Source organism: Hippoglossus hippoglossus, chromosome 14, assembly GCF_009819705.1.
Source record: "Hippoglossus hippoglossus isolate fHipHip1 chromosome 14, fHipHip1.pri, whole genome shotgun sequence".
Taxonomy (NCBI): Eukaryota; Metazoa; Chordata; class Actinopteri; order Pleuronectiformes; family Pleuronectidae; genus Hippoglossus; species Hippoglossus hippoglossus.
In genome coordinates, this window is record NC_047164.1 from 3,766,503 (window position 1) to 3,790,899 (window position 24,397).

At 43.4% G+C, this 24,397-nt stretch overlaps 1 protein-coding gene across 3 annotated transcripts; it reads right to left on the reverse strand.

Annotated features, from left to right (window-relative positions):
- Window positions 1-7,353: 7,353 nt before the first annotated feature.
- tecta (tectorin alpha) lies at window positions 7,354-23,398 on the reverse strand. Of its 3 annotated transcripts, XM_034606511.1 has the most exons (24): window positions 23,320-23,398; window positions 21,050-21,111; window positions 20,773-20,912; window positions 20,402-20,689; window positions 19,983-20,120; window positions 19,747-19,912; window positions 19,199-19,611; window positions 18,524-19,094; window positions 17,816-18,426; window positions 17,153-17,723; window positions 16,148-16,776; window positions 14,915-15,572; window positions 14,125-14,324; window positions 13,157-13,537; window positions 11,288-11,574; window positions 10,696-10,976; window positions 10,465-10,575; window positions 9,700-9,902; window positions 8,831-8,994; window positions 8,491-8,739; window positions 8,225-8,387; window positions 8,054-8,138; window positions 7,818-7,937; window positions 7,354-7,679 (listed from the first exon to the last, which is right to left on the reverse strand). In XM_034606511.1, the coding sequence occupies exons 2-24, from the start codon at window positions 21,108-21,110 to the stop codon at window positions 7,576-7,578; spliced, it is 6,594 nt and encodes a 2,197-aa protein (XP_034462402.1). In that variant the 5' UTR covers window position 21,111; window positions 23,320-23,398; the 3' UTR covers window positions 7,354-7,575. The 3 variants fall into 3 exon arrangements, with proteins under 3 accessions (XP_034462402.1, XP_034462401.1, XP_034462404.1); XM_034606510.1 differs by lacking the exon at window positions 23,320-23,398 and having other exon boundaries at window positions 20,773-21,167; XM_034606513.1 differs by lacking the exons at window positions 7,354-7,679; window positions 7,818-7,937; window positions 8,054-8,138; ... (3 more) ...; window positions 9,700-9,902; window positions 23,320-23,398 and having other exon boundaries at window positions 10,461-10,572; window positions 20,773-21,176.
- Between the last annotated feature and the right edge of the window lie 999 nt (window positions 23,399-24,397).

Consider the following 24,397-nt stretch of genomic DNA (forward strand, 5'->3'; position numbering starts at 1 on the left):
AGTCTCTTCACGATGGGCCTCACAATTAACCATCCACATGCACACAAGAGGAATGTGATTCGTTAGCTGAGTCACAAACATTCCTGCGTCGCTGAATCTCGCCGCATGCAGGTTTAACGGGACTGACCTTCTCTGTTGAGGTCAGATTCCAGGTCTAGTATGTCAGCAGGAATTTCTTTCTTCTATCCTGGTGACATCTGATGCAATGACATGAACACCGGAAATGGTCCGGTTGGTCTCCTTCTCTGCAGACGATACGTTGCACGAGCTCAAACAAAGTTTTGGTCGGTTTTATTGGTCACGGTAATTCTGCCACCAGCCTCTGACGTAAGCGATTCTTTCTCCTGCACCAGCAAAGAGTCGGTGTCGCTCCGGAGCCAGCTTTTCTGGCCAAGAGCAAGTTCTCGACAGACAAAGTTAGTCTCTGGGTCGGAACCGGCCTTGAACTGCCTTATTGGAAAAGGGGTACATGAGCTTCAATACAAGAACTATTCTCCATCAATTATTCCCAGAAATCAAAATGTCTAAAAACACCACATCTCAAAAGTTCTTTCTTGTTCCATCCCTCCACGAAGTTTCATGGGAATCCTCTCAGTAGTTTTTTTGTAGAATCCTGCTGACGATGAAACAACGAGCCAACCAACAAACAATTAAACAAACAGAGGGCGTGAAAACGTAACCTGCTCGGTGGAGTTCTAAAGTTAGTTATAACACAGTACGAACACGCAACCATGAAATGTCACTCACAGTTAATTGATGGCGACAGTTCACATGAATCCCTCGAAGGAACGACACACCTCACGTTACACTGTGGAAAGAACTCACGTAATTAGTTTACCTAATGACTAACACAGATCTTTGTATTAGAAACTGTGTCAGTAGGAGAAGAAACATCTTCATCGGATCTATTTCAAATCAGTAGGTTTTTGCACAATCCTGTTGACAAACAAAAGAAAGAGATCAGGATCTTTTAAAAGTGGTTTCATGGGGGCGTAGGGGAACAAAAACCTCTAATGTGAAGCTGAGATAATGTGAATTCATTAAAGAACGAACGGTTTATATGTATCTTCAATTGTTTTTGAGCTACGTCCAAACTTGGTGCAGAATTTAAGGGACGGTTGTTCCTTGGCCGAGGAAAACTCTCTGCTCAGTGACATTATTGTTGTTATTTATTTTTTACATGTAATTCCATGTGTAACATTAATAGACTTGATTGATTCAAATTGAAGACACAGATATGATCAAGGTTGAAGTGTACAAGCCACGATAAGAACATCAAGTTGTGTAACAAGTTAATTCGTGTAATAAAGTTTATCTCGCGGTCACACAGCTCTGAGGTGGTTGCCAAGACATTTACAGTCTTTTCTCACAGAAACTAATTACAGCGATCTCATGCTCCGAGTTCCCATGACAACGAGGCCGATCCCTTCAACACACAGAGACGCGCGCCTCCACCCGGCGCCTCCACCCCCGCGGGCGAGGCCTCCGACCTAGAGGCACACACGTCAGGGAGGGAATACCTCCAGCTGTACTCATGCATGAGCAAACCCAGGGATCCCTCTGTGTAAACTTCAGCTCACCTAAACTCTGCAGTGAGTCATGTTCGATCAAACACCAGCAACTTGACAAACAAGTAAAGAGATGCACAATGTGAGGTCGGAGGAGAAGAGCTGCACGGTTCTTCTTTCTAGGTTCTTCTACCTAGGTTATTTTACTACTGCCACAAATCTCTGTCCGTCTGTATGTGTCTCACATATCTCGGGAAATGTTCGTCTTCTCATCTTCACAATTTGGTGCAATTTGGACACGAGATACATTCAATATATGGATAAACAGGTGACCAGCACTCAGTAGATCAGTAAATCAGTCAAGATCCACAAATTAATCTCGGAGAAAAAACCCTGTCTCGCAAAATTAAAGAAAATAAAAAATAGAAATGTATTTGTGTAAACTCTCTTGATGTGTTAACTCTGTTTAAACGACGCCGATTGGTCCATCCAACTGTCAATCAACAGTTTCATAGCCCTGGTCCTTATAAGAAAAAGAAACTACAGCACAGTTAATCTTTCCTCGTGTATTTATATGATGATACAATCAACACGTGAGTATCTAAGTCAGCCTGTATTCACATTCTTCATCTGGCGTTTAAAGAATGTGAATTATTTGATCTGCTAGGAACTGACCCTTGACCCCTGTGAAGCCTGAAAGGTCAGACACACGGTCACATGAAGGTAAAACCGGTTGTTTTACTTGTTAGTTAGTTATGAGGTTGTTGTGCTGAGCAGAAACAAAACAGATGAAGAGTTGGGTCACTTCAGAAATCTGATTCATGCATTCTGCAATGTTACGATTTAAAACAATACAATTTTATACAATCCTGATTTTATTTTCAGGGTGAAACTTAATTCCACTTGTATTTATAATCCAATAAAAAAGCTCCAACGCAACTACTCACATCAAATCTTTCTTCATTCTCAAACAGAAAAATTACAATGTGCAATACAATCGTATGTGAAGGTAACGAGAGCGTTTTAGTGGCTGATGAAAGGAAGAAGTACAGAAACAGTATTTTTAAAACAATTATTATTTTATCAAATGAGAATTTTACTTGAATGAAATACAAGAATGAAATAATCATTAAAATATGTCCGTTGTGTAATGAGACATAATTAAGTGATGATTAGAGATACACACTTGTACACACAGTCATAAATACACTCACCTACAAATGTATGTAACCACAGAAACACAACAGGCTCAATATTCACCACAAAGGCCGACAAATGAGGCCAAGAGACTCGGGCTTGAACTTTGTTTTCACTGGCAACATGACAACAGAACAAGGTGTTGAATAATCAGTGGCCTGCATCTAAGAGACTGAATGAGTTGATGTGGGTTTACATGTAACGTCTTCTGCTTTTATAAAAGATTAAAACCATCTGATGAACATTTTGGAAACTTTAAACCCTCAGTTTTCACCTCATTAATTTACCTTTCTATACATTTAATTTATGATAAAATAAGATAATCCTATTCATTGTAAATGTTCCATGTTACAGCGGCAGCAAATGGGATACTAGCATAATGAGAAGCATTAGTAAAAAAAAACATGCAATATGTACATGAGGAAATAGAATAAAGTATTGGAGAGGTATTGGAATTGCACAAACAAACATATTGAAGTTGCACTGACAGTGGAAGTATTACACAGTTTAAATGAGACTGATGTAGAAGTATTACACAGTTTTAATGAGACTGATGTAGAAGTATTACACAGTTGAAGTAACACTGACTGATGTAGAAGTATTACACAGTTTATATAACACTGATGTAGAAATATTACACAGTTTTAATGAGACTGATGTAGAAGTATTACACAGTTTTAATAGAGACTGTGTAGAAGTATTACACAGTTTATATAACACTGATGTAGAAATATTACACAGTTTTAATGAGACTGATGTAGAAGTATTACACCGTTTTAATAGCGACTGTGTAGAAGTATTACACAGTTTAAATAACACTGATGTAGAAGTATTACACCATTTAATAGAGACAGATGTAGAAGTATTACTCAGTTGAAATAACACTGATGTAGAAGTATTACACAGTTTTAATGAGACTGATGTAGAAGTATTACAGTTTTAATGAGACTGATGTAGAAGTATTACACAGTTTATATAACACTGATGTAGAAGTATTACACAGTTTATATAACACTGATGTAGAAGTATTACACAGTTTTAATAAACTGATGTAGAAGTATTACACAGTTTAATAGAGACTGTGTAGAAGTATTACACAGTTTAAATAACACTGATGTAGAAGTATTACAGTTTAATAGAGACAGATGTAGAAGTATTACTCAGTTTTAATGAGACTGATGTAGAAGTATTATACAGTTTTAATGAGACTGATGTAGAAGTATTACAGTTTAATAGAGACTGATGTAGAAGTATTACACAGTTTTAATGAGACAGATGTAGAAGTATTACTCAGTTTTAATGAGACTGATGTAGAAGTATTACACACTTTATATAACACTGATGTAGAAGTATTACTCAGTTTTAATGAGACTGATGTAGAAGTATTACACAGTTTATATAACACTGATGTAGAAGTATTACACAGTTTTAATGAGACTGATGTAGAAGTATTACTCAGTTTAATAGAGACAGATGTAGAAGTATTACACAGTTGAAATAACACAGATGTAGAAGTATTACTCAGTTTAATTAAGATTAGACCTGACTTTAACTTTGAGGTCTTATCAGAACGTAGGTTTACTCTCAGTGTTACTGGGTCACCGTCTCCTCACGTCTGTGGGTCACTCTGCCCTCTGCACACACGTCGTATTGTTTCCACTGAAACGGAATCAAAGCGCTGAAGAGATGAAAACAGAAGAAGTTATGTCCACTTTTGATTGAATGTCCATTAAGAGCTTTAAACCCATTCTTATCCCCAGTGCTTTTGTTGCCTCAGAATGGGAAGGGAGCGGCAACATCTGCACAACCCTTTTTACGTACGAGTGCGACTTCAACTTATCTCATATCGCCACTGTGCAAAGGTCGGGGGTTTATTCACCACTGAGGCTAGAGGGGACGTTTCAGTTACAGTTTCAGTTTGATTGATCGACCTCTGACCGTCCAGCTGCAAGATGCCAGATGTGAGAAGCTCGGAGTTATGAAAAGGTTAAAGAGTTCCTCTGAGTGACTCTCAGGTATTTTGTCTGACCTTGGATTTATCCTCTCAGGAGACGTACATGCTTCTCTTTCTCTTTCATGAAGGTAGAGTGCAGCTTTCAGGGCGACCTGCAGACACGACTCAGGGCTGAAAAACATCAGAATATAACGCAGCCCCAGTCAAACACATAATGCATCAAAAGAAATGACGCTTAAGGTGTTAAGGTGGAAATAAAACAAAACTTACTGAGTTTAAAGATTCACAGTTTGATAAAGTCGTCGAAATAACAGCAATTTATACTGTATACTGCAAATGTTATAGTTGTATGACAGCTCATTTAATTATAATTTAAAGTTGCTGATTGCTATATGGTATAAATTGAATAATTACTTGTTGTTGTTATAGTTGGAGACCCTCCCCCACACACAAATACATTTTTTCTACGTGACCCGCTCGCTATCTTCAGGCTGGTTAGTGGCAGGTAGGCAGGTTGGTTAGTGGCAGGTAGGCAGGTTGGTTAGTGGCAGGTAGGCAGGTAGGTAGGCTGGTTAGTGGCAGGTAGGCAGGTTGGTTAGTGGCAGGTAGGCAGGTTGGTTAGTGGAAGGTAGGCAGGTTGGTTAGTGGCAGGTAGGTTAGTGGCAGGTAGGCAGGTTGGTTAGTGGCAGGTAGGCAGGTAGGTTAGTGGCAGGTAGGTTAGTGGCAGGTAGGCAGGTTGGTTAGTGGCAGGTAGGCAGGTTGGTTAGTGGCAGGTAGGTTAGTGGCAGGTAGGCAGGTTGGTTAGTGGCAGGTAGGCAGGTTGGTTAGTGGCAGGTAGGCAGGCCAATTTGTCTCAAATGAAATGATTGGAACGATGGCAATCGGAACATGAAGAGGATTTCAGCTTTAATTAAGCAACCCTACGTAATGAGGTCTTTCTCAGCCTATGTTGCATCCTTCTGCCAAATTTCGTAGAAATCCGTTACATAGTTTCGTAGTAAACCTGCTGACGAACAAACAAACAAACAAACCTGCTTGGTGGAAGGTAGTAGTTCATTTGTACAGTTTTCACATGTGACCAGGAAGCGTCACTGATAGTTAATTGATGGGGACATTGCACATTAATGCCTGGAGGGCGCGTCACACCTCATAGTACACGTTGGAAAGAACAAGGTGCGGAGTGAATGACTCAAATCACTTTGTTACAAACTGTGTTAGCAGGAGAAGAAACATCTGGGCGGATTCTATTTTTAATTTTAACTCCAGACATCCTCACGTTTGGTGCAATGAACACAACTGAACATGAAGGGTTTGCAATTTTCTGTGGTGAAGAAATACGTTTTCTACGATGAAGTGTTCATTGCAAATACTGAAATTTCAAGAATAATGTCGTAATATTACAAGAATAAAGTCTCAATTGAGAAGAAATCATAATATGAAGAGATAAAAGTTGTACTTTGATGAGATTAGTCATAATATTACGGAGAAACCCACTTTACCTAAATTCTGCTGGATCCGAAATCTTGAAAAACTACGAAACCTCAGATTACGTCGCACAAGTTCTGTTCTCTCAGCGCTGAACAGCCGAAGCTTCATTTTGCTGCATCGAGTAAAACTAGAGTCACACTGACTTTGAGAACTTCTTCATTTATTTAGTTGTTTATACGGTGACGCTGCTCTCAAACGATAATACATCTGTTGTCAGGTTTTTGAACAAACACACACACACACACACACACAAAGATACTGATTATTAAAAACGCTCGAGACATAAAACCACCAAAGTGACAGGGACTGTACATTTGTACATAGAAGGTAGAAAAACAGGACTAATAACAATAAACTAGAATTTCAACTGAAGAACACTGAAGGTTTACATCAGATATGTGGTGATACTCTGACATTTATAACACATGAAGGTGGCGAGTACAAAGATACTGTGTGGGGAGTGTACTTATACTTACTCTGCTGACAGTATTATGTCCACAGTCAGTACGTGTGAGGGGAAACTTTAGAAAATAGATGCAGCGACGTGAGAAAACTACAACTGGCTGAATATCTTACAGCCACAACACGCTAACAACGTGGTACTACTTTAAAATATACGAGTATTCATTTCACAAGGTGCTCTCCTCACATATAAATACTCACTTTATTCACAAACTCCACCTCGACATCCAAGATAAACGTAGAATTCCCATTTACGTATTACGAAATATTCTGTCACAGAGATTTACGCGTTCCACATTTTTTTCGTATTTTTGGTAAAAACTGTACCGTAGTTTATCTGGAGGTCGTAGGAAGTGAATAAATTACAGGACATTTAGAGGTTATGTGCAGCGAGCAATAATCTTTCTGGATATGGACAGACACGTACTGCAGGGGTAAATACAGAGTGAGTGTAATACAGTGGCAATGGTACCAGCCGGATCATATCTAGAGCTGGTCTGGATCAGATATTCTCCTCCTGGATATGTCTAATATGTGGAAAAGGCAAATAACTATGACTCTGAAGCTGTTTACTGAAAAAAAGGAAACAGGTAATTCCGTCCTGGGCCAAAGAAAAACCAATCAGAGCCCAGAGATACAGACAGAAATAAAATCAAATTCTTAAAGCAACACTATGTAACTTTTAGTGAGCAACAGCGCCCTCTACAGCCAGGTTTGTAAAGATGGACGACATGACGGCTCCTTACAAGTGAAGCCAAAGTGTCTCAACTGGCCCCTGGTGGCTGGCTGCAGTAAATTTCATAAACCCCTCCTCCATGTTAGTGAACGGGACATGGACCAAACTAAAAATTAAAATGTCAAATAAATGTTTGATTGCAAAGTTACATTTTTTACAATAATTCTGGTTGAATTGAACATGAGTTTGATCCGTGTCGTCTGTTGGCGTCGTCCTCGGCTCTCGGGGTGTTAGGAGAGAAGAGGCGTCTGAGTGCGAGCCAGGAACACGGAGATCCCAGCGCCGGCGACCAGCAGAGGAACCGCAGGTGGAACGGTACAGCTCGAGCTCACGGCTGAGAAAAGACGACAACAATAAATGTGCATTCATTGTTGTTTTTGTGTAATTGTACTGCGTGGATGGTGATTTACATTTCATACGGATCTATTCTATTTTATGTGTGTGTGTGTGAGTTTGTGTGTCTGATTCTTACTCCGGCAGCTTCTCCCGTCCCGTTGCAGCATCCCAGTCACACAGCTGCACACTGGTCCGGTTCCTTTACTGGAGCAGATCTGCTCACAGCCTCCGTTGTGGTACTCGCACCAGTCGGATTCTGAGAGGACGGGACATGAGAGTCGTGAGTGTCCTAAAAAAGCTGAGGAACTCATCTCGGTAGCTTTTAAAAGGGTTTGGAAAACTATTTAGTTCTGGACTCAGAGTGAGACTCACCTCTCCTTCTTATGGGTCCCACACTCAGTATGTGCTCTTGATGGTTCTGGTCCTCTGAGTACATCCTCCTCTTGTGTGGACAGTTCTGGACGGACAGTACACGTAACGTTAACACAGCACACGTCTCCTCATCCCCACTTTGACTCAGGATTCGACTCATGACTTTCTCACCACTTTGCAGGCGTTTGTGTCCGAGTCGCAGAGCGAGACGTCGCAGTGGAGGTGGACCTCGTCGTAATCCCCGATGAACTTGAAGACGGTGACGTGGAAGCGGCAGGTGAGCGAGACGCCGTTCTCTGCCATGCCGATGGTGTTGTCCTTAATGTTTGGACACCTAGTGACAGACAGACGTTAAAGAAACACATCTAACACACACACCCCAGCCCTACTTCCTGTCTATACTCTGTGTGTGTCTGTGCCGGAGCTCCTCGCCCTACCCCCTCTCTATGATGATGTAGCGGAGGCGGTCGCTGCTGTAGCGTGACGGCGTGGCCCAGCACATGTTCACGATGAGGATGAGCTGGTTCTCATCGGCACCCTCCACGAAGACGCCCACGAACAGGACGTCCCGCGTGCTGAGCACCACCTCCCCCTCCCTGTACGGCTGGCGGTACGAGCCGTTCTTATACAGAGCCATCTTTGTGATGAAGTTTCCCTCCTGGGTTGGTAACGTGAGGTTAATCACACTGGAGCATGGAGGGGGGGGGGGAGATAAAGAATATGAGTCAAGTTGTTGAATGTTTTAGTCTCTCTGTGTCTTAATGACCTCGGTCTGACCTGAGCATGGGTTTGAGGACGGTCTCCAGGGAGATCTTCAGGTCCAGTTCGTAGGCGCAGGAAAACTCCACGTTGATGGTTTTGTCTCTGGTGATGACGTTCCCCGTGTTGTTCACACTCTCTATCCAGACGGTGTTTTTGTACATTATGTGTGTGCTGTTCGACTGTTGGAGGGATAAAGTTATAATTACAACAATCGCCATCATCAAACCAAAGCTTGAATATTACACGTAGAGTTGATACGTAACATTAGTAATTATAATATTTCATGTTATACTGTTAAGACGGAGATATATTTGCTTTTAACTGCATGTACAGATCATGGCTGCCTCTCATCGGACGTATCCTGTTTTCATTTGGTTTGCCGGTTGTGCACGTCCTCAGATGCATGTCCGCAAGATGCAATATGCACATGAACAGTAGGGGGCAGTGTAGGGGCAGTACGTGACTTGGTCAGTAGGCACAACGCCATCATCACAACGCTGTTGATTCAATGTCCTCACATACCATGATGGCACTGTGATTGCTTCTTCTGCTGTTGTCTCAGAAGTAACCAAACGCTAACCTCCTATTGTGTCACCATGTTTTTTATTTATGGGATGCAACACTCTGTGGTGGGCCCTCTGGTGGATTACTCCAGTATCATGTGTAGTATGTATCTTACTGGAGTAACATGAGCAAGTTTAGGATATAGATTAAAAGCTTGGCATCTTAGAATAAAAGGAATAGAAGCACAAAAGACTTTACTGACATTCTTAAAATCATTTAGTTTGAAATACGGCTTCTCATTAAAGGCTGTAAAATGTTTTATTTTCAAGAAAACCAGTGAACATGAGATCAGGACTCTGCCCTGGTGCCAGTTCACCGACCTGCACGATGGAGCCACAGTGTCCCTTCGTGTTGTTGATGCGGAACGAGATGAAGTCCTCGCCCTCGATGCCGGCGCAGTGCTCGTCGTTGACCCGCACGTCCTCTCGCTCGAAGCCCAGCTGGAAGAGTTTACACTTGGAGATGGAAACCTCCATCTGCGCATGTTTACACATCACCTCTGCCTGTATGATGTCATCATCACCTGCCGCGGGCAAACATCACAGTTATTCCAGGTGAACTGCAGGTTCACAACATTATTACTAATAGTCAATGGAAATGGACGAACTCAATACATGTTTATCTTTTTTACTTCTAACTGTGATAAGAAAAAAATGGAACTGAATTATTTGATGTAGTGCAACTATTTCTAGAGGTGTGGTGTCTTTAATTAAAAAAATTAGACATATTTTTAATCTAAAATTGACAATATATAAAATATGTGTAATATTTAAAAAAAAGTGTTTCTTAAAATAAGGAAAGCAGTAAGATTTTAACAATAAAGTCCCACTATAGTCCTACAATAACCAGTCAATTTAAACTTTTCATGAATATCATAGTATTGGAGTTTGCATGTTCGCTAGTAAAATGCAAGAATCAGTCACATGTCACATCATAAAAGCTGAATGTGCTTATCAGATTTCTTTAACTCTCAAATATCAACAGCCTCAATCCAATGTGAGACTCAAATAAACAGTTCAAAAGTATCAGGACCAACAGGATTAAAGCTTGGATGAGATCACGGTGATGTCCTGTGACGTGCTCACCTCCAGTGCTGGTGGGTAACTCTGGACAGCCGCACAGGTCGCCTCCGTTCTCCAGCTCACAGGTGAAGTTTGTGCAGATCTCTCCTGCACAGGGGTCATAGATCCATTCTGCTAAAGACAGGTCCACACACAAGGTTAACTGTCACACACAAGGCTTTATTTGCCATGAACGATGCACAGTGAACTTCCTGTAGCTTTAGGAATGTGGCTGGTGTCTCGCGGTGCCCTTACAGCAGTTCTCCTGGGTGATCCACTTGGTGGTGAGGGTGCCCAGGGAGCGGCAGGCCTCGGCGTAGGCCGCCAGCGAGCCACACACCTGAGCCTTGCGGTGGTTGTAGCAGCCGTCCAGGTAACAGGACTGGTAGAAGGGCCGGGGGTCCAGCAAGCCATGGCACGGCTGGAAGAAGCCCTTCACCTGAGTGAGCTTCTGACAGGCGTCTTCACCTTGCAGCGCCAGCACCGCTGTGTTGTCACATGACTGGGCCAGAGCCACGTACTGGGTCTCATCACAACTACAGCAAGGAGACAGATATCAAAGGTTGTTGTCTCGTTGTGGAATTTGTTATCATACAATGTGCATGAACTCCTCAGTAATGTCAAATATGACGACAGTAGCCTGTTTCTGAGTTTGTGCAGGTACCAGACTTCTGACTACAACTTATGCTCCATGCTAATGGGCAACCATAGGTCATCAAGGCTAGTAGGCTCCTAGTTTACATGAGACCACAGCAGAATTAGAGAGTATACACATCCCCCCAAGAAGAAATATGCTTCACAAGAGTATTTATACATGCACGGTTCACAGTATCTGTACGAAACCCACCTGTTCTGCATACCGTTGGTCTTCCAGCTCTGGGCCAGCTCCAGGGCGCTGACGGCCGGCTTGCCTCTCGAGGTGATGTAGTCGTCGCTGGCGTCTCCGTTGAAATTCCCACAAAGGCCACACACCTTGTTCTGCAGCCGCTGGCCCATCGTGATGCTCAGGGTGTTGAAGCGGTTGTACCGAACCTGGATGTCCTGCGGTGTGTCGATGACGATGAAACCTTCAGATGTGGACAGACGTGTCATCAGCCCTGTGAGGAATGGCACCGACACCGGTGTACCATTGACCTGAGGAAACACAGAGAGGTTTAGTTATTTCAGATTGGACACAACAAGAGTATCAAGGTTTGTGTAAGAATTATTACAATAATCTGTATTTCTATGCTTTAAATATATTAATTTCCTTTTCTTTGGACCTATTAAAACCGAATGTGCAGGAAAAAGAACGACGTGAAAACCTGGTTGTTGCATAAACTGATTTAATATGTGCAGATATCACTGAGTAGTAACATATAACAGAAAACAAAGGAGAATCTGAGATGGTCCTGCAATTGACACTTCCACCGTTGGTAAAATAGCTCTTAAGGCATTTAAAAATAAATGAAGTAGTCAATGGCTCAATCAGATCAAGGAGGATTAAGACTCACTGAAGACCCACAGTTAGAGTTTATCAGTAAGTCATTAACTGCTGCTGTGAGTGCGCTTTCTTACGATGATGTGGCCTCAAGCCAGATAAGGAGGAGATCTGTCAGGCCATTAGAACAAAGGGTGGTTGGTGAATTGGACTGTGAGAAATTAGATAAGGGGAAACAGCTCATAGGTATAAAGGGTAACTTGGTAATAATCATGAAAGAATAGAGAGAATTGTTGGATGGGTGATGTTTGATAGAAGGAAATAACACAATATTTCTATTTGATTTCCGTGCCTGTCACTGATTTTGGTGCTAAACGGGGAGGCAGCTTGTTCATAGGAACTTCTTTGGCTCCAAACTGCTGCCTCCTCTCAATAGATTAGAAGTCGAGGAGAACTGTGGGAGTGAATCTAAACAGTAAAGTTTCAGCCCATAGAAGATAGAGAACAGAGGGAGGTGAGAGGAAGGTCTAAATGATGCTCAGCTTTGAAGGAACAAACAATATTACACAAGAATTTAAATGAAAATGGAGATAACTGTATAAGAGAATAAATCATTTATTATTACATGTACAGGTAAAGCTGGATTCTTTGCTACTAGGTGATAGTAGAAAGTTTTTTGAGATTTTCATGGTTTGGATCTATCTTGTTATCTTCTTTTTAGTCTTTGCATTGTTTTAATCAGTGGGCCTCTCTTACGACACAGTACACAGACTAACAACATCACCCACATTCCCCTCGTATTTGTGTTATTGGCCTTTTTCTGTTTAGCAGTCGCTGTGGGACCCAAGGTTGAGCCGGGAAGCCAAATAGATAACAACTGGAGGACTTTACAAAATACCTCAGATAGTCAGATAGAAAAGACACAACAAGGGTTGGGAAAGACGAGCCAATGATTAGACATTCATCCACATACACACTAATGATGTAGGACCACGCTAGAATTTATAATTTTTCAAGGAGAGGCTAGATTAGGGGATAGCAATACATCTGGTAACATCTGTATCCTTGTCTCTCTGATGCATCCGGCATATTTCTGATTAAAACATCATCGGTCTTTTAGGATCTTCAGTCCATCACCCTGCCAGATTTCCCTCTCAACATCCACTGTAGAATTAATCAATTCAATAGAAATAACTATTCTGACTGCATTAAATAAAACATGCCAAGCGTTAGTGGTTATTTTCAATATTTGGCTGATATCACAACAAACCGATGGCGGTCCAGGGATTCTCTCACCTTGATTGTGCTGCCAGACACGAGTATATTCTCCTCATTGATGTAGAGGTAGACATGAGAGATGGTGGTGAGGTTGGGTGTGCTCCACTTATCGAAGTTAGCGATGAGCTGGAAGGAGAGGTCGGGCAGTTTGTGACAGTTGGTCGACAGGACGAAGGAGCAGGAGGCCGGGAGTCGCAGCGACGCCCCATCGAAGGTCCTGAAGACCCCGCCGCCCGAGGCCACGCAGTGCTGCAAGCGGCGCGCAAAACAGCCCCGAACTCCGTACCGCAGGGTGCACTCTTCCTCCGCCTTACAGCGCCTCGGGTCGCACTGGATCAGGTTTCTTCCGATGCACTGGCAGCGTTTGGTGCAGTCGCTGTTCCAAAACAGCTGCTTGGGCTGAAATAAAGAACATTTTCTGTTCTGAAGCAGTCATAAGATTTGTTGACAGAGAGAAAACTACTGTTTTACATTTAGAACATTTTATTACTTTAGATTTTTTATCAGTGAGTGGAGCTTTAAGAAATTGTGATGGGTATTTTCTACATTTCCCAACATTACAGAGCCTAAATAATGAATTGATCAATCAACAGAAGATCAATGACCTTTAATTGTTAATTGAAGCCCTATTCAAAACAGATTTTACTGCCTTCAACTGTGATTCTGATAGTTTTGGCGTAAACAATTATCTTTATCGACTGAATCAGATCACTTTTATTCTATCGTTACCTTTTCTGTACTTTATATAAATCAAATGGCAAAACATGAACCAGAGAGGTTTGTTGAAATTAAAATATATTTCCAGTCAAGAAATATTAATGCAAAAATATGTCCGATTAAGATTAAAAGTAAAGAACAATTCTTTTAACGAGCCTGATTAAAGTGTTGATTTCATGTACCAACACTGAAGACCTTTGATAAAAAGCCAGTTTGGCAGCACATTCGTCTTTGAGTATATTCCGTGTGGTGCTGGATGTGAGACTGACCTCGTAGTACTTGCCATCGGTGTAGCAGCCACAGTTCTGAGACAGTATGCAGCTCTTGCCGTTGAGCACGTAGCCCTGGTCGCACTGGCAGCCCTCCACACACTCCTGGCTGCAGTCCCTCTGGCCACGGGCGGGGGCGCACTGGGGCGGGCAGACCGACACGCAACTGGAGTAATGGCTGTTTGGCGGACAGCTCTGGACTGGGAGCAGGTAAGTAGGCAAATTGAATAAATGTTGACTGTTCAGTGATAAATAATTGTAGACGTGTGTCTTGTGTAGCTCTGCAGCTGCTTCAAGGAATAGTTCAACATTTAGGGAAACACTTTGACTTCTTGCAGACAGTAAGATGAGATATCGATATAATGTCATGGTTAGCCTAGCCTTCCTCGGTTCCTCTAAAGTTTTGCACAGCTGCTGAAATGTAAAAATAAGAATTTGTTGTTGCATTAGTGAAAACTTCTTGCTTAAGTTGAATCAAATTTGGTTTTAGCATTCAATATATTAAGAATTATTATATAACTGCATTACATCAGTGTTTGATACCTTGTGATCATCAGTGTTCAATGGGATTACCACTGAAACAATTCATAGTAACCAAAGACATTATTTCTGGAAAGACTAGTTTTTCACCCTCATGTGGATGCAGGGATTTCTGATACATATTAGAAAACCAGGGCATATATAAGTAAAACTATCGACATGGGTAGATACCACTGGAGGTAAATATATTTTCTTGTAATGCAATGAGAGAATTTATGGATAATCCTCTTTAAGTTGAGCCCAGACTCACCACATGGTGTATCGCTCCTCCAGCCGGGTACAGGCACTCCTTGGGTCTGACAGGTGCTGGCATAGATCTGCAGCCAGTTACATATTGTATCCCTGGCCCCCTGGTCCATGCAGGTGTCCTGGAGGCAGCCTTGATAAAAGAAGGCTGGCGCCACCTTGCTGTGACAGCGTGCAAACGCACCTCCTCGATCCGCAATTAGCCCACACAGCCTCACTGCCTCAGGCTCCACAAACACATACAGTCCATCTCCCATGTGGAAACGTATGCCTGTGTTCACCTCATTTGTCCCATTGTCTGTGCCCATGTTCATGTTGGCATTAGCCACCATGAGTGGGGCGTCGTTTAGGACACTTTTCTCTCCCAGGCCACAGCGCTGGCACGAGTCTCCACAGCCCACCTGGCAGAAGGTGTCCCTCTCTGCCCACGCCATGCCCCAGTCAGTGGTGGTGAGGGTGGGGGGGGATAAGGGCATGCCCTGGCAGAGGCCGCAGGATGCGTTGTAGAGGTTTCGGGGCAAAGTCAGCAGGAGGAGAGTGTTCCAGTCAAAGGCCACCTTCAGGCCAAAGTCTGTCTCCAGGATGAGCTGTTTGCCCAAGATGAAGACGCTGACCTTTCCTGGGCCCAGCTTCAGAGGAAGGTACAAACGCTCCATATTCACCTGAGTGAAAAAAATAAAATAAACACACACATATTCCCACAGAAGTGGTTTTGTTTCTAAACCAACTGAACTGCCATTTTTCAAAGTATGTGGGGAAACCACATAGATACCACTAGATAATGTTACATGTTTCTCATGTAATCTTATTGTAAGTGAGAGGAAAAAGATAGAAACACAGAGAAGGAGAAAAATGCATGTGTGGGTGGCTGCATTGGATTATGTGTGTCACTCCTGCTCAGATCTTGTAGGCGCTTTGTGAACCGAGTCCAAATGTCGCTCAGGGTCCGTTTTGTCAGAGCCAAATCCAGCCTGATAAAAGATGCCCATTGAAATTAGATCCACCTTAAGCCAATCAAAGCAGAATTCACCCTCTGGCTGGTTATTCTATCAGCTTGATTAGAAATAACATGTCCTCACATATAAGAAAAACTATGACCTTCACAGGTCATGCAAATAAAATGGTGTAAAAAAACATGAATATTACTAACACAGGCCTGGTAATGGCATTTAACTCATTCCACAAGACAGGTACTCTTTAATAACATGTTTACTGTTATTCCTACTCGTGTACTCACCGTAACCGTGTTTTTGTAGGTTCGAGAGACTTCAATCTCATACTCATAGACCTCCAGTACGAAGCCCGTCACCCAAATGGCCGAGCCTGTGTCCCTTTCCTCGTTCCGAGCTGCCAACTTGAACTGGGGAAAAGTTCCAGAGACGGCAGTATGGTCCATGTTCTCCCTTCCACAGTTGGTGGTGGCCATCCTAAGAGTACAAGAGCTCTGCAGCTCAAATGGTACACCACCAAAGGGCAGAAAATGTCCATAACCAGCCGCCACACACAGGGCCTCAGTGCGCGGCTGGCAGAAATAAAGGCCGTCGTTCTCCTGGCAGTACTCCTCAGGGTGACAGGGTGCGAGCTGACAGTATACACTGTTGTCAGAGCCATTGCAGTAGCAGCGCTCCTGGCATTCCCAATCTGTCCAGAAAGTCTGATTAGTGGCCAGCTGGCGCCCGTGGCTAATGCAGCCACAGTCACTGCGTGCCACACACAGGCCGTCCCGCAGCGCAAAGCCTTCCTCACACTGACACCCCTCCTGGCATGGCAGAGGACACGGCTCTTCAAGTTCATCCAAGTTGGCACAGGTCAGAGGGCAGGCGTTGGTGCACTCGTCAAAATGACTGTTCTCTGGACAGGGAAGAGCTGAGACAGAAGAGAGACATAAGAAGAAGCTAAAGAGGAGGCACAACAAAGGCTAAATCCATGAAATCCAATGAACATTTTTGTTTTTAGTTTGGGAGCCACCACTGTGATGGAAATTAAAAAAGAAATACTGCGTCTCAGTGTCATATTTGTCCATCACACATAAAATCAGGAAGTGGGGAAACTTACAGATGTTGTGTAGACTAGCTTGCTTGCTAACAGGATACAGTATATTAGTGAGACATATCTGGATATCTTAGAGGGCCTATTTTAATTTATGTCAGAGCCAGGTCAGCTATTCATCTCTGCTCTGGACACACATACATAATCCCACATGCCAGCTTTTTCCTTTTGAAGTACAGCTTTATCTACTCACGACAATTGGTAGCACTCCTCCAGGAACTGAGGCCTATGTGAGCATCCTGACATGCAGTGGAATAAGCCTGCAGTGAAGAACACAGAGCTGAACGGTTCCCCTCCTTTACACACATGTTATATAAGCAGTTCCTGAAGAATGGTGATGGGTTGACCACTGCATGACACGCCAGAAATGAACTGTTCCCAGGGTCGTTGATGTTGCCACACATCCAAGGACTCTGGTAGAGACGCAAGTCTGTGCACATGCGATACAGGTCATCACAGTCACCATTACAGGTGAGGTCATCAGCAATGGCCCGCCAGCCGTCTGTGAACTGTTCAGTAGAGTCTGCCAGGCGTCCATTAGGGAGGCGGAGATCGTCAGTGGCATTGCTATTGAAGACACCACATAGACCACAAGTAACATTGTAGAATATGGTGGAGAGGGAGATGTTGAGGTATCCCTGGCGGTTGTAGTGAACACGAAGAAGACCACGTGCCTCCACCACTGTGGCATTGCCTGGCGCCCTGTAGATCATCATTGTCTCCATTGGATGGACGTAAGGAAGTGCAACTTGTTCACCATTCACCTGAAGCACAAAAGGGAGGCATAGTCGTCGGCATTCAGCATTCAGCAAAAATAGAAAACAAAAAGGTTTCGCTCCGGAGAGAATATACTGACCTTTACTGTGTCAAAATCCATCCCTCCGATCTGAGCTTCAAGGTTAGCCACTGTAACTACAACAGGTCTTTTCCAAGAGGGGCCTTTGTTTACCAGCCTCCTGCCTATCTTCACCTCCACCATGGAGCCATTAGCTGGCACTGCACCACACAGCTTCAGAAGGTAATAGGAGCTGTCATCTGGGAACAGCAAGAAGGTGCCATCAAAGGAGGATGACACTGAGGTCTCGGTGATTGCGCACACTCCCTCCCTCCGAGGGTAGCAGCCCAGACGGCCCACTTCTGCCACACATACTTCACCCTCCTTACAGGACGCATTGGCGCAGGAGACCTCCCCAGCAGGCCCACAGGTGCAGTGGAGGAAACATTCACCTTCTTCACCACTGTGCCCTGCCCAGAACGTCTCATTAAGGGGGTAATAGAGGCCATTACTCTCACAGCCACAGTCCTCACGCTGTACACAGCGGCTGCCACTGAGAACATAACCTACATCACACTGGCAGCCCTCAGTGCAAGGGTGGGCACAGTACAGGGGAGCGGTGAGGTCCGAACAGGAGGCCGGGCAGGCACTTGTGCACACTTGGTAATGGCTGTGCTGCGGACATGACAACGCTGAGAGCCAATGGGAGAGAAGAGAGTATGTCAGATGACACAAATAAATTAATGTAAGATGAAGGAACAATGTAAACTGAATCACACAGAATCTCACCGCAGAAGGTTCGAGATCTCCAGGATCGTATCGTGACGCCTAGGGCCTGACAGGCAAGAGCATATGCCTGGATGGCCTGACAGAGTGTGGTGATGTTATCCCTGTTGCTGCACATGTCGTATACACAACTATACACGAAGGCTGTGGGGTCCACTACTGCTCGGCAATCCCTGAAAGGTCCATCGGTTTTGTTGATGATCCCACAGTAGTCTGGGCGAAAATAGAAGGCTTCTGTCAGAGGGTCACACACACTGCAGTTTTGTGTGCAGCCATCTGTGCACCTCCAGTCTGTGTCCTCTGCTCGCCAGCTGCCTCCCAACTCCACCACGCTTTCTGCTAAAGAGCCATCAGGAAGTACAGGATCATCCGCAGGGTCATCGTTGTAGTTACCACAAAGACCACAAGTGTTGTTGAAGTAGGAGCTGGGTAGGGAGATGGATGCATAATGTTGGCCATCGTACGTTACCAAGAGGCCAAAATCTGTTTCCAAAGCAACTGCAACGCCTGATTGATACACCCTGATAGCACCAAGCTGGAGTTGGACAGGTAAAGTTTTTGTCAAGCCATCCACCTAGAGAGGAATAGAGGAAAATTCAGAAATGTAACAATGGATAATGGATAAATAGTCAATTCATATCTAGTGGTCCTAAAATGAAGGTGTCCATAGATTCACACCTGGACTGTTCCCAAACTGCCTTTGGGTAACATGACGCGGTGACCATAGACTTCCACTGTGACATCTCTGAGCCAGGAAACAGAGGCAATTCCCCTGTTCTCATTTTTTGCCTCCACACTGAAGAAGGGCAGTCCTGTCACCTCCCAGCAGGGTCGAGCCAGCAGGTAGGAGCAGGTACCCTGGAAGTGATAGAGGAAGCCATCGAAGGTGTGGTAGTGAGGGTCGCCGAATACCACACAGGTGCTGGTGCGGGTCGGCTGGCAGTAAAATGCCCCTTCCTGCTGCTCGCAGGTCTCCAGCTGCCCGCATGGAGCTTCTTGGCACTGAACCTCGTTGTCAATGTCGAGGCAGCGGCATCGCTGTAAGCACTGATCAGACAACCAGAAGTTTTCCCCTCGTCTGTAGAAACGCCCTGAAGAGGATGAGGACAGGCAGATGGATGCAGTTCATTACAAAATGTCATTGACTACTCCTAGTGTTTGATGAGCTGAAGAAGCTGTAACAACCTATGGGGACATAATTATCAGTGTTGGGAGTTAGAACTTGCCATTGTAGCTGCAGCCATTGGCAGGATCTATCAATTCAGTATCAACACGGAAGAACCAGCGTCCAGGAATGTTTACATTGGTTGATTGTTCAATGTTCACTACTTCATTTGACCGGGATCCTGGCAGGTTGAAGAAGTGACCAATGTCTCCACCATTAAAACCTGACTGGAAAGGGGAAAGGTGTGAGCGCCAACAAAGACATAAAGAAAAATCTCAAAGACAGTGGTGAGATTACCTGAGCTGTTGTCCCACCAAGTCCCGTTAAAGGATCTCCACCACTGGCTGTTCCTGTGCTCCATACGATTTCTCCATAGTTGAACATGGTGAAGAATGCTCCGCCATCTGAGATTAGTACCGTTTGGAATGTGTTCACCTTTTAATCACACAAAAAGATTAAACTAGTTTTACAAGGATGAAAATCAGACACATACACAAAGCACAACAAACCAAAGACAAGAATAATTATTTCAACTACTGAACAAATGTTCACTTGCAGTAATATTAATTATGTTTCCAATAATTCATAATGACAGTGTATCTTGTCAATTCACTGTCATTTGTGATTCCTGCTAAAATTCAATACTGCCTTTTGTTTAAAGTTTTAGCACTGAAAACTTTAATTAATGAATTGTATTGTATTTTATGTGACTTTACTGGGGTTGTCTGGCTTCCTCCATAGAAGGTGACTTGGTGCCATGTTGCAATAAAGACCCAGGTAGCGGTGAAGGTGGGCACATTTTTGAAGTACTTCCGGACATCTTGCGTTGCCCTTTCCAGTATTTCTCGTTCAGTGGATTCTCTGTAATAGACATCTCCGCGGATGCCGTTGTGCACATCTGCCCAAAGTGGAGCAATGAATGATCTGCTGTCGCTCAGCGGAAAAGCCTCTGGTGTGAACTGGCTAACCTGCACGTTGAAGGAGATCACACCGTTGTTGTTCACCTGTGGACAAAGGAAAAGGTTTTAATAAATCATGTTAAGATAATAAAATAACAAATAACAAGAGAATTTCAATCAAGACTTACATAGATGGAACGGTAGGGGATGTTGAAGAAAACAAAGGGAATGAGCAAGCTAATTTCTGGAGAACTCCCATCATCCATCTTGGGGGTCTCAAGATCCCTATGGCCGGGTCCATATGGATACAGGATGTCCTGAGTACTAGCTAAAAGGAGATTATTGCATAAGAAGTGTACACAATAGAAAAAACAGACTGTTCTGAACAATAAAAGATGAATTATTGAGTAGGACCTAATAATTATATAATGATTGATAATGGGGTACAGCATATTAATGTCATACCTGTTTGTGCAAAGATGGTGAAGAAGTGGAGCACAATGATTGGACAGCCTAGCCTGACCATTCTAAAAAACAAGAAAGACTGAGATGAGAGGTCATGTTTTACTATCGTGACTTTCTTTGTCTTGCACTTTCATTTAAGCTAATGGGATTACGGGGAAGACGCGAGTCATACTCAATCAACAAGTAAACTTCTCAAGCAACAAGGCTGTTAGAAAGGAGAAGAGGGGGAGACATCAAGCTAACGTCACGTTACTTCTTTAAGATCAGGCTCCCAGGTCTCCCCTGAGGAACGCTGAAAAGGCCCTTTTATTCATTCCAGAACAATGCGTCAGGATCACATTTGCCTTACGGTCCCATGTGAGACGACAACAGTGAACTACAGGCCTCTCTGTGCCTCGGATCCCTGCAGCTGACCGAACTGGCCGCTCTGGTCCAGCGTCTCTGTGTCTGAAGCCGCGAGGCTGCTCCGGACCTCATTACCACTCCTGTTTGGGAGACATCCATGCCTTGTTGGCTAAAAGAGGGGAGCGTAAACATTGGGGAACTAATGGCTTTAAGTGAATAGATTTGAATTGCCAGGGTCCTTGCAGTCCCCTATGGGCTTGTTCTGGGCCTGGTTTGGCGAGCTTCCCATTGACAAAGAAGGAGTGTACAGCCGTGTTGGCAGATTTAAGAGTCACCGTACAGCTTTTACATTTACTTGATTATTAGAATAGAATTAAATGTTACACAAAACTTAGAACAGGTATTTTCTCTAAGAGCTGGTGTGACACAGACTTGTGAGACTGACACCCACCTACTTATAAATTCATATGACTATCCTACCATACATTTAATGTCAAGCAGCAATAATGGCAAAGGACTGTTTGCTTTAATTCCTCAACCTTAAATCATTCAGCTAAATTTGGTGGCAAAGTTCAAATAAATAACAGTGGTTCAGCCATCTTAGTTTGAATTACTGACCAAACCAACCAACTAAATCAACTAAACAAAATGCTTTAAATGGGCTTATGGCCTTAGAGATAAGATATGTCGCTGTGACATCTGGTGAAAGCTCGAGGAAGAGCCAGTTGAGGTGGTTCAAGAACCGTGATAGGATGCCCCCAGGGTGCCACCTGTTTGGGATGTTCTGGGCACATCCAAGTAGTCTTTGACCCTGAGGTAGAACAAAAACACATAGGAGAGACTACATATCTTATTCAGGTTAGGAACGCTTCGGGAGCCCCCAGCAGGTGGCGCTGTGTGACCTGTGACCCAATGAATGGATGGACAATGGATGGATTTGGGATTGTAGAGTTTATAAATGAATACAAACAGCTGGCAACTGACATTGATACTGTTTATATGAGGTATTTGAGGTTGATTGGATTTCTCTCTAAAACCTTTCATCTCTGCAATGTGTGAACTCTTATAATCCTGGTTGTAAATTGTGTTCAGGTGTGCCAAGGTTAGTGGGCACTGCTGAGAGAGGTCTGCTGTAATGTCAGCAGCCTCTCATCATACAGTTTCAACAGCAACATTACAACAATTGCTCTTCTGACTCGTGTTACTTCAGCATCTTATCTGACTGGCATTAACTCGAAGCCTCTTAGCGGGGCAATTAAGATAAAGCCCCTGGGACATGGAAGATGAACAAGACCCTTTGACATGTTTATCTCTGAGATCCCGCTCAAAGCGACACAACTCAAGAGCTACATGCTTTATCAGAGGCTAATTAAATCACTCAAGATGATTTTCTTAGCATTTGACGCTTGAAAATGAGGTTGAGTCAGAACAATATTCAGCTGAGACCTTCAATCCAGAATTGTACTGTAATCTTAATGTTGTAGGCCTAATTCTGGCATCAGTGGAAAGCGTATTAAACATCATCATCAAATCATCAGTGGGCTCAAAATTGAGGTTCAAGACCCGACAAAGGTTTCCAAGATAATCATTAAGGGTCCCAAAATGATTAAAAAAAGAAATATTAAATGTAATGCTTTTTTAAACATCTTTGGGTCTTGAGAAATCCTAAAAATGAAATAGACTACCCATGAACTGTCTTCAGTTTAGCTGAGTTCAAATTCACACTTTTCACACATCATAAACTGTGATGAGTAGATTCAACAATCAAAATGATAGGAATTAATTAAATCATAACAATGGAGCTGAAATATCTGACATATACACAAAGTCCATGTTTCCATCATTAAGAATTCCAAATGAGGAATGTTTACATTCACTATCATATCATTGAAGAAATCACGTTGAGGAGGAAACGATGCACCCACCTGCCTTCAGAAGACGGACATTTAGCACCAGTCTAATCTAACCTGGCAACCTCCTCACAGCTGTGTCCCATCCAGCAGAGGACCATCCAGGAGTGGCCGTGGGGATAGAGGGAGTAGAAGGAAGCAGTGGGGGTGAAACTTGCTAAAGTGATGACAAGAGAAGAGAGTTTTTAGAGGAGTTGAATGAACAGAGAGATGGGATCCTCTCGTCCAGATCCAGATCCAGAAAGATTTCCAGCAGGAGCCACAACAATCCAGAGTTTTGAGTTGGGTGTTTAAAATAGTGAAGCCCTGTGGAGACTGAAAAACCCCTGTTGGAGCAGTGGAAGGAGCTTTTTCCCAAAGAAGCAGATGGAAACTTTACCTGGGATAGTGTTCAACTTAATCTGAGATCAGTGTTTGGGGAAGGGGGTCGGTGGGGAGGAGAGGGAAGTGGAGGGGAGGGACAGCACAGGAATCTGAGGAAGAGAGGGAGTGGAAACAGAGCAATATGTTCTAAGGGTAGAGGGGAGGTCAGATACCTGGTAAAGATGGAGGGAAGTGGAAAAACTAAAGAGAAATACTATTTGTAGAAATGTTTTAAACACAGGAGAAGAGGAATGTGTTGCACAAAGAGAGGCTCTCATGCAGGATGAGTGTCAAGTCTTTCAGGCAGGATCTGTCGTTAGCACCTGCAATGGGCCAAATGATGATAAAATGTCTGGTGGAAAAATTCGATGGAAACACTGTGGCCTTTATATTTTTGGAACAATGTTAACCCTCGTTATTAATATTTCTCTCAGCGTCTCTAGCAGCTCTTTTGGCTATAATTTGTCTAAAAATTGATTAATTTAAATGTTTACCTTGGCAGGTGTAGAAAAAGGTTGACATAGGGCTGATGCCCTTTGATTTGGCATTCGTTGTGGTATCGGCTATTCCAGAGTTCATTCAGTACATTTAAATCTCAGGGCACCTGAGCACACAAAGTAGTAGAGTCACTTGGGGGCATTTATGGACAAAACAGCAGAAACACACACACAGTCTGAAACCTTGCTTTTCAACCTCTGTGGTAGGTTGAGTTACAGAATTAACATGAATC

Coding starts and splice junctions, on each gene's coding strand:
- tecta (XM_034606510.1), bottom strand. CDS start 21,036: ATGCTGTACCCCATTATCAATCATTATATAATTATTAGGTCCTACTCA. Junction 15,573..16,147: donor CCTACAAAAACACGGTTACG/GTGAGTACACGA, acceptor TTTTTCACTCAG/GTGAATATGGAGCGTTTGTA. Junction 11,575..13,156: donor TGTCTGGCAGCACAATCAAG/GTGAGAGAATCC, acceptor GTGTTTCCTCAG/GTCAATGGTACACCGGTGTC.